At 38.8% G+C, this 10,837-nt stretch overlaps 1 protein-coding gene across 1 annotated transcript; it reads left to right on the forward strand.

Annotated features, from left to right (window-relative positions):
• Positions 1-5,011: 5,011 nt before the first annotated feature.
• LOC114265311 (L-ascorbate peroxidase, cytosolic) lies at positions 5,012-9,251 on the forward strand. Its single transcript, XM_028206080.2, has 10 exons — positions 5,012-5,270; positions 5,455-5,584; positions 5,726-5,900; positions 6,009-6,074; positions 7,745-7,793; positions 8,020-8,105; positions 8,462-8,541; positions 8,637-8,739; positions 8,836-8,894; positions 9,016-9,251. Exons 2-10 carry the CDS (start codon positions 5,466-5,468, stop codon positions 9,029-9,031), a joined length of 753 nt encoding a protein of 250 aa, XP_028061881.1. The 5' UTR covers positions 5,012-5,270; positions 5,455-5,465; the 3' UTR covers positions 9,032-9,251.
• Positions 9,252-10,837: the final 1,586 nt, after the last annotated feature.

A 10,837-nucleotide genomic window follows, 5' to 3' on the forward strand; every position in this document is an offset into this window, starting at 1 on the left:
ATGATATTTGTGAGAGAAAAAGTGAAATGATTATGGGTTTGATGTGATATTTTGTCTTATTAGCTATTTTAGCCTATTTTGTCTTGTTGTGAATTTTGGCCTAAAATAGGCTAAAATCTTTCTTCTCAAACATCCCCAAAATAGACTATTTTAACCAAATAAAACAAAATATCATATTCAACTTATAATTATTTCATTTTTTCTTCCACAAAAGTAAAAAAAACTAAAAAACATATTTTAAACGAGGCTTTTTAGCTTCAAACTAAAATAACTAAAAAATCAAAAAGCTAACATACATCCCAAACGAAGGCTTAATATCATCATTTTTTAATTTGTGTTGATTTTTTTTTTAAAAAAAAATTTCAAGTCGATTTGATGTAAAAGGATATAGAAGAATATAAAAAGTAATTTTATTTTTGAAAAGGTAAAAAAAAATTAACTACCGATAAGAAAATGCTAAAAAAACTAATTTGTTTTGGTCTTTTTTTTTTAATTTTATTTTGCTTTCAGTGAATTTTTTACAATTTTTTATTTTTATTTTTCTAGTCTATCTAATCCAGTACAACTAGAAGTATAATTTTTTTCTTAAAAATAAATGAAGCAAATGCAACAAATAATTTGTATCACTTTGTTTATTTTAATTTTTAGAGTTTGTTTTTTAATTAAAAAACTAATTTAGTAAATAAATAAAAAATAAAAAATACTCAAAATTTTCAAATGACTTTTTTTTTTGGCGCAAAAGTAATTTTAAAAAGGGAGTTTTTTTGATAAATCCATTTTCTAAGAGTTTTATTCCATCTAACCCATATTCTTTTTGACTATTCCATTAGGTCCAATTTGAGATAAGAAGACCAAAATACCCTTTTCATCTACTTATGTTCCATTTAGTTCACATTATTTTCTTATGTTTCAATAAATCCTATAGGTGACATAATTACCAAAATACCCTTAATGTGAATGTTTACACCGTCAATATAAATGTTTATATCGTCAATGTGTAGGGGCCCAACTCATGTCGATCCTCGTAGGTGCCCGGAAAAATTCGAGTCGGGCCGGGCCGGCCCACAAGCCAAAAAAATAGGCCCGACCCGGCCCGTTGATAATATGAATATTCACATTGACAAGTTAACATTCACATTGATAGGAGTGTAAAATTGGCTTACGGCCCGTGGGCGGCCCGAAACCAGCCCGTCGCCCGGGCCGACCTGTTCACAATATGAATATTCACATTGACATATTAACATGAATATTAATATTGACAAGAGTGTAAAATTGGCCCATGACCCGTGGGCAGCCCGAAGCCCGGGCCCAGCCCCGGGTCGGGGTGGGCCCGGCACGGCCCGACCCGTTAACAATGTGAATATTCACATTGACATGTTAACATTCACATTGATAGGAGTATAAAATTAGCCCGCGGCCTATGGCCGGCCCGAAACCCGCCTGCGGCTCGTGGGCTGCCATGGGCGGGCCCGGCCCGACCCGTTGATAATGCAAATATTCACATTGACATGTTAACATTCACATTGATAAGAGTATAAAATTAGCCCGCGCCCCGTGGCTGCCCGAAACTAGCCCACGGCCCGTGGGCGACCCGGGGCAGGCCCGACCCGGCCTATTGACAATGTGAATATTCACATTGACATATTAACATTCACATTGATAAGAGTGTAAAATTGACTCGCGTCTCATGGGCGGCCCGGGGCGAGCCCGGTCCGGCCCGTTGACAATGTAAATATTCACATTGACATATTAACATTCACATTGATAGGAGTGTAAAATTGGCCCATGGCCCGTGGGCGGCCTGAAGCCCGCCCGCTGCTTGGCTCAGCTCGTTGACAATGTGAATATTCACATTGACATATTAACATTAACATTAACATTGATAAGAGTGTAAAATTAGCCCGTGACCTGTGGGCAGCACGAAGCCCGGCCCCAAGCCGACGCGGGCTCGGCCTGTTGACAACATGAATATTCGCATTGACATGTTAACATTCACATTGATAAGAGTGTAACATTAGCCTGTGCCCCGTGGCTGCCCGAAACACGCCCACGGCCCGTGGGCGGCCCGAGGCGGGCCCGCCTAGGCCTGTTGACAATGTGAATATTCACATTGACATATTAACATTCACATTGATAAGAGTGTAAAATTGACTCGCGTCCCATGGGCGGCCCGGGGCGAGCCCGGTCTGGCCCGTTGACAATGTGAATATTCACATTGACATATTAACATTCACATTGATAGGAGTGTAAAATTGGCCCGTAGCCCATGGGCGGCCCGTAGCCCGTGGGCGGCCCGTAGCCCGTGGGCGGCTCGAAGCCCGCCCGCTGCCTAGGGCAGGCTCGGCCCGGCTCGTTGACAATGTGAATATTAACATTGACATATTAACATTAACATTGATAAGAGTGTAAAATTAGTCCGTGACCCGTGGGCAGCCAGAAGCCCGGCCCCGGACCGACGCGGGCTCGGCCCGTTGCCAACGTGAATATTCACATTGACATGTTAACATTCACATTGATAAGAGTGTAACATTAGCCTGTGCCCCGTGGCTGCCCGAAACAAGCCCACGGCCCGTGGACGGCCCGAGGCGGGCCCGGCCTGGCTTGTTGACAATGTGAATATTCACATTGACATATTAACATTCACATTGATAAGAGTGTAAAATTGATTCGCGTCCCATGGGCGGCCCGGGGCGAGCCCGGTCCGGTCCGTTGACAATGTGAATATTCTCATTGACAGATTAACATTCACATTGATAGGAGTGTAAAATTGACCCGTGGCCCGTGGGCGGCCCGAAGCCCGCCCGCTGCCCAAGGCGGGCTCGGCCCAGCCCGTTGACAATGTGAATATTCACATTGACATATTAACATTAACATTGATAAGAGTGTAAAATTAGCCCGTGACCCGTGGGCAGCCCGAAGTCCGGCCCCGGGCTGACGCGGGCCCTGCCCCGTTGACAACGTGAATATTCACATTGACATGTTAACATTCACATTGATAAGAGTGTAACATTAGCCCGTGCCCCGTGGCTGCCCGAAACACGCCCATGGCCTGTGGGCGGCCCGAGGCGGGCCCGGCCCGGCCTGTTGACAATGTGAATATTCACATTGACATATTAACATTCACATTGATAAGAGTGTAAAATTGGCTCGCGTCCCATGGGCGGCCCGGGGTGGCCCGAGTTTGGATCCGAGCCTACCCTGGGCCACAAACGAGTTTCGGGCAGGGGACAAGTTTTACACTCCCATCAATGTTAATGTTAACTTATCAATGTGAATATTCACATTGTCACGGGTCGGGCCAAGCCCGCCTTGGGCTGCGATCGGGCTCGGGCCGCCCACAGACTGCGGGCCAATTTTACCCTCCTATCAATGTGAATGTTAACATGTCAATGTGAATATTCACATTGCCAACGGGCCGGGCCCGCCCTGGCCCGAGGTCGGGCTTCGGGCTGCCCACGGGTCACGGGCCAATTGTACACTCTTATCAATGTGAATGTTAACATGTCAATGTAAATATTCACATTGTCAACAGGCTGGGCTTGGCCCGCCCCGGGCCGCCCACGGGCCGTGGACGGGTTTCGGGCAGCCACGGGGCGCAGGCTAATTTTACACTCCTATCAATGTGCATGTTAACACGTCAATGTGAATATTCACATTGTCACGGGTCGGGCCAAGCCCGCCTTGGGCTGCGGTCGGGCTTCGGGCCGCCCACGGGCTGCGGGCCAATTTTATACTCTTATCAATATGAATGTTAACATGTCAATGTAAATATTCACATTGTCAACGGGCCGGGCCCGCCCCGGGCAGCGGGCGGGCTTTTGGCCATCCATGGGTCGCGGGCCAATTTTATACTCTTATCAATGTGAATGTTAACATGTCAATGTGAATATTCACATTGTCAATGGGCCGGACCGGGTCCGTCCCGGCCCGCCCATGGGCCGCGGGCGGGTTTCGCGCTGCCATGGGACGGGGACCAATTTTACACTCCTATTAATGTGAATGTTAACATATCAATGTGAATATTCACATTGTCAACGGGCCGGACCGGGTCGAGTCGGGCCCGCCCTGGGCTGCTGTCTAGTTTTATACTCTTATTAATGTGAATGTTAACATGTTAATGTGAACATTCACATTGTCAACAGGCCGGGCCGGGCCCGTCCACGGGCCGTGGCGCGGGTTTCGGGCTGCTACGAAGCGCGGGCTAATTTTACACTCCTATCAATGTGAATGTTAATATGTTAATGTGAATATTCACATTGTCAACGGGCCGAGCTGGGCCCGCCCCGGGCTACGGGCAGGCTTTTGGCCGCCCATGGGCCGCAGCCCAATTTTATACTCTTATCAATGTGAATTTTAACATGTCAATGTGAATATTCACATTGTCAACGGGTCGGACCGGGCCCGCCTCGGGCCGCCCATGGGTCACGGGCGGGTTTCGCGCCACCACGGGACGGGGGCCAATTTTACACTCCTATTAATGTGAATTTTAACATGCCAATGTGAATATTCACATTGTCAACGGGCCGGGCTCGCCCTGGCTCACGGGCGGGTTTCGGGCCGTCCACGGACCAATTTACATTCCTACAAATGTGAATTTTAAAATATGAATGTTCACATCATTAAATTGCTAATCGTTGAAAAAATATTTATAAGGGTATCAAAATTAAATAAAAGGGCATAAGTGTCCAAGAAAATAGTGTAAATCAAGAAAATGGACTTTATGGAATAAACCTATACATACATGGGACTAAATGGGTTAAAAAATTTCTTCATGGACTTATTGGATTAAAACACTTCTAAATTAGACTTATCAATAAAAATCCCATTTAAAAATGTCAAAATATCTTTTAGAAATTTATATATTTTAAAAAAATTCCAGCAATACTATCAGATATTTGAAAGAGACCCAAAAAGGTCATTTTAGTGATTCCAAAGAAACCCAAAAAGGTGAGATTAGTAATTTCACAACATAAAATAAGATAATAATTTCCACAAAGTCCGTCCTTATTGTATCGCATTTTTCTAAGTAGTAGTGTTTTGTTTCCCTTTTCCCATTAATTATTATTATTATTTTTTGCTTCCATTTAAAAATTTTCCACCTACCACCAGAACCGTAAGATAGAACCAATCCGACGGTCCACAATTCTCCTAACCCCTATATCTTTCCTCGTCTCACAGTCTGAGCTTGTGCTCTACTCGTGCCGTTCTGCTAGGGCTTCGCATTTCATTCTCTCTCACATTTCTCAGTTTCTCAGTCTCTGTTTCAGAAGGTTCGTTTTCTCGACTATTGCTTCACCGATCTCTCTCGATCTTCAATGTTACTTTGTTTCGATCACTATTTTAATCGCAATCGCTATTGTTTTTTTCGCCGATTGTGTTCTTCACGATTTGATTTGAATTATTGTTGGTCGATTGATCTGAAATATGTGTTTACTGTGTTTGAATTTGTTATAGAAGCATCAGCTATGGGGAAGTGCTATCCAACTGTGAGCGAAGAGTACAAGAAGGCTATTGACAAAGCCAAGAGGAAGCTCAGAGGCTTCATCGCTGAGAAGAACTGTGCTCCATTGATGCTCCGTCTCGCGTATGCTCTCTCTCTCTCTCTCTCTCTCCACATATATATATATATATATATATATATATGTATATGTATATCTATGTATCTATATATGTGGTTTTGATACGGAGATCGGTGGAATTTGACGATGTGTTGTTGTGTATGCAGATGGCACTCTGCAGGTACTTATGATGTGAACAGCAAGACCGGAGGTCCGTTCGGGACAATGAGGCACAAGCTTGAGCAAGGTCACGAAGCCAACAATGGCCTTGAGATTGCTGTCGGGCTCTTGGAGCCTCTCAAGGAACAGTTCCCAATACTCTCTTACGGCGACTTCTATCAGGTCTATCTCTTGATATATATATATATATGTATATAATGCATCTTATCTTATTGTTAGGATGAGATTCTTGTTGCAAATGTTGATTTTTAATAAATTGGTTGAATATAGTTGGCTGGAGTTGTTGCCGTTGAAATTACGGGAGGACCTGATGTTCCATTCCATCCAGGACGGGAGGTTTGTATAATTTCATTCTCTGCTCTTTGTTTTGGTTTTTTTTTTTTTTTTATATTTTATTTTTATAGTTGCATATATCTAATGTCTGAACAGTTATTTAGGATGAAGTATGTTGTGATTGTTACGACTTGATCCTGTAGGATTGCGTAATTTTATAAGTTCATAGTTTTGTTGCTTACATTTTTAGTGAATTTGGGTTGGTGAGGAAATAACCCTACTACTTATATCATAATAAAGGTTCATGGATAATTACCTTCGGTTCGAGATTCTTTCTGCTTTTAGTGTGATTCATTTTGCTTGTATTGTTGTTTTTGACTTGGGAATCCGGTTTTGATGCATTTGGACTTAACACATCTCTTGGATCATAACTTCGGTTTCCTTATTTTCTCTAATGTGGCACGGCTGTTGTGTTTCTTACTTCTATAATCTGCATTATTAGAGTGGGGTTTGTGAAAGATTGGTTTCTGAATGGATGTTTTAGCAGAAATATGTTCTGGTTTGGAATAATCTTTTGACTGGCAGCTGGTGTTGATCTTAAATGGCTCTGCTCAATTAATTTAATGCTGGATTTTTGTGAAATTGTTATGTATATTCATTTGTTTTTGTTATATTTGTTAGTATTTCTATTTTTATCTCCTTTATGTTTCTGCTAATGGTTGGGTGACATGAATGGCATTCTGCTAATAAAGTTGTCAGAAGTCATTTGTTAAAACAACTTGATGTTCGGGTATAGTAAATGTTCTGTTAGATAATATGGCAAAGGAATTTGGAATTATGAAGTATTGTGGTGGCTAGGAAGCATTGAGCATGGACACACAAAAGTGGGTGCCATGTGTCAGACATAGGCACATCATAGACACATGTGTCCAAGTGTCGGACATGCCACGAAGCATGTCAATTTTTTTAATTATTTGTTTTTTGATTACTTTGGCGTTGGGGACCTTAGGACATATTTCTGGATTTTTTCAAAAAAAATTTAGAAAGTTGAGGTCAAAATAAAACGTATGAAAACAAAGAGGGGAGAAAGTGGAAAAAACTAAAAATATTTTATTCATTTAGAACAATCAATTGCTTGGATGCTTGCTTAATTGCCTTGTGATTTATGGATGATCAACTTATTATTGAACTTAAATGCTTTTCATTATTTTTTATGTTGAATTAGTGTCAGTATTTTTCATTATTTTCGGTTTTTTTGGATGTTAGATTCATACACATAGCAAATAATATATTATATTGCCATATTCCTGTCGTGTTTGTATCTTTATTTTTTAGAAGTCAGTGTTTTGTGTCCGTGCCCGTGCTTCATAGTTTGGTGGTTTTTCTTTATATCATTCCCTTATATTTATTGGTTCCTGTGGCAATGCTGCTGATATTTTACATAGTGTCCTAACTTTGTTTGGTTCTACAAATTATTTAGAAAAAGAAAAAGGAGAACATTTTCACTAATAATTTTCCTTTCATTTTGAATTCTTGGGACTGGGTGTTTCCAGATTCATATTTATTATTCTATCATGTTCTATGAATAGTCTGTAGTCATATGTTAACACATGCACACAAACTTGCAAATCAGTCACTCTTGAAGTTAGTTCTGGTATTGGCATTTGTCTTGTTATCTAATTTTTAGCTTCTCAACTTCTTTTAAGTTCTAATTGAAATCCTTTTAATCTCAGGACAAACCTGAACCACCAATTGAAGGCCGTCTTCCTGATGCTGCTAAGGGTTAGTGTTGTTAACTATGTCCTCCTAGTCACACTATAATATTTTTGTAAAGTTAAGGTCTAGCCCAGTCACAAGGCATAGCTGTTCCTGGCATATGACCCAGGGTCAAGCTTAATCCATCCCCTAACCCAAATAATTTAATGATATTCTTGCTTTCTAAGGGGAATTTTTTTTTTTTTTTTGGTAATATATGTTTTTGACCATTAATCTGTGGCTTCTACTGCAGGATGTGACCATTTGAGGGATGTGTTTGTTAAACACATGGGCCTCAGTGACAAAGACATTGTTGTTCTCTCTGGTGGCCATACACTGGTATATACTATATGCCCTTTCCTCTCCTTTTTTTTATTTATTTTTTAGCTTCACCACTTTCCTTTGGTAACCTTGTACTTTTAGGTCATGTTTGTTTGGATGGACATGAGCTTGGGATTGGACTAATAGTCCAATAAAATTATTAATCCGATGTTTGGTTAAACAATTGAAGTACGGATTAATTATTTTAAACTTGACTATTAGTTAAGATAGGATACATAATCCAACGAATTGGTAGTCCTAGGACTATTAGTCATGGGAATGCTAATCCAGTCCGCCCAAACAAACATGGCCTTAATGGTGATTAGTCATTATGATGTCTCGTGTTCACATTTTATTTATTTATTTTCTTTCAGGGAAGGTGCCACAAGGAGCGTTCTGGATTTGATGGAGCCTGGACTACCAATCCACTCATCTTTGATAACACCTACTTCACGTATGTTTTAGATGCCTATGCACTTGTATGCTTACCTATTGTTCTTTAACTGTTCCATGTATATCATTTTATTTTATATTCTTATGTTTGAACAGGGAACTCCTCACTGGAGAGAAGGAAGGCCTTCTACAGCTGCCATCTGATAAGGCTCTTCTTAACGATCCTGCTTTCCGCCCTCTTGTTGAGAAATATGCTGCGGTTTGTACATATTTTTTAATCCTCTCCATTTAGCTTTACTTATACTGTAACATGTAGTTTTTGTTGATTTAACTAGTAAATTGTTTGGTTTTTCAGGATGAGGATGCTTTCTTTGCAGATTATGCAGAAGCTCACATGAAACTCTCTGAACTGGGGTAATATTTATTTCTTTTAATTTCTATTTTTATTGCATTACTATAATTTGCAGTTTTCGTGACATTTGTTTGCTATTGTAATTATGTTGGCCTTACTGATTGTTTGCTGTTCTTTTAACAGGTTTGCTGAAGCCTAAACTGTTGGACAGGACAGAAGGGAATGGGAACAGTGGACCTTCTCTCCTGATCTTTGTTTTAATTTTTTTGGTTATGCATAACTTGCTTCTTAGGCAGTTGATGGTTGGTAAATTGTTAGCTTTTTGATTTTTTGTTGGATATGGTGAATTGAAAGTTTGGTGGTAGCAAACGGTTATAATGGTGATCTTAAATATCCCATTCAATAAACTTGTTTGAAAATTTGGCTGTGTCCACGATAACAATCCTCTCATATCCTTCTTTTGCTATCCCCCTTTTATTTATATCTTCTGCTATTGGTTACAACTTACATGAGTGAACACCTCACTCTACAATTCTCGCCTTTTCTCCTCTGTTTGACTTGGTTTATTCGGTTACCAAACACACAGCTAACTTATTCTACTCGCTTCGTTTCAAAATATTAATTTCTTGTTTCATATTTTATTGTCTTAAAATATTAGTTCTTTTTAAAAAATTAAGGAATAAAATAATATGAATTTACTATTTTGTCTTTCTTTCAAATTCATTAATAAGTATAATTATGATAATTGATATTTTTTAAAAAAATATACTATCCAAGAGTAATTTTAAAAAATTAGTAGTATTTTTAAAATATAATAATTGTATTAAAAAAAAAAGTTAAATTCTCTAAAATGGATTATTATTTTGAGGTGGAGAGAGTAACAAATTTAACAACTGCTCTTAACAGACTTGACTGTTGAAAGTATCTAAACTGGATCAGCTAGCAACTTTATAAGCAGAGGCTGATAGCCTTTGATTAAACATCGACACACCATGGATTGCACGAGGATTGAATTTAATTAACAAGAAGTTGGCTCTTTTCGAAGAAGGTTCTATTATTTCATATGAAGGTTCAGAATTGTGATGAAATCTGGCTTGGATGGGCGGATAGATTTTTATTAAGCAACGAGGCTAATAAAATGAGGAGGGCTAAGGTCTTATTTGGGGAGACTTAGATTAAACTACCAATAGGTCTTAATAGTTGAACTTAATTCCCATCAAGTCCTATTGAAAATAAGTCTTGGTAAAATTATTACTAAAAATAATTTTTTTGTGATAATTTTTTATATATGTCGTTAAAAATTGACAATTACTGACTTTTTTTTGTCATATTTTTATAAATTGTCGCAAAAACTTATAATTAGTGACTTTTTTTATGACAATTTTTTTTTATAGAATCTATTAGATAATAAATCCACTTATACACGTAAGTACACCTTTAGTAAAATAAAAAGTTACTATAAGTTGTTATTACATTATTCTCTCTCTTTTTTTTTTTTTTTACACATTTTTTTATAAAAAATAAAAAATAAAAAAATCAACTAAAATTGAATGGTTCAACGTTGAGCTGATCCTATCATAATTCGTTGTAAATTAAATCTTAGTGGCCATTTTCTCATTGCTATTGAAATGTTGGTGCTGTTCCAATTCGACTTTTCACTAAACAAATGCACGCCAAAGGCTGTTTCAAATCATGAGGCATAGACCTGATCCACACCACTTGATAATGGACAAGCCACTAACAATGTCTTTTTCTGTGGCGTAAAAACCTAGTTTATTGTTTAAGAAACTCATTTTGCTAATTTTTTTTGAATTTATTTGGTAAATTCATTTCTCGTCAAAAAACTACTTTAGTCACTTTAAAAATCATTGAAATAAGCTGAAAAAAGGTTAGAAATGTGCCAAATAATTTTATTTATTTATTTTATTTTATTTTTTTTAAGTTTAATTTTAGCCAGCTCTAAAGGGAAGTTCTAATAACAAACACATAAGCCATTAATAGTGGC

This window comes from Camellia sinensis, chromosome 14 (assembly GCF_055761805.1).
Source record: "Camellia sinensis isolate YWXY chromosome 14, ASM5576180v1, whole genome shotgun sequence".
NCBI lineage: Eukaryota > Viridiplantae > Streptophyta > Magnoliopsida > Ericales > Theaceae > Camellia > Camellia sinensis.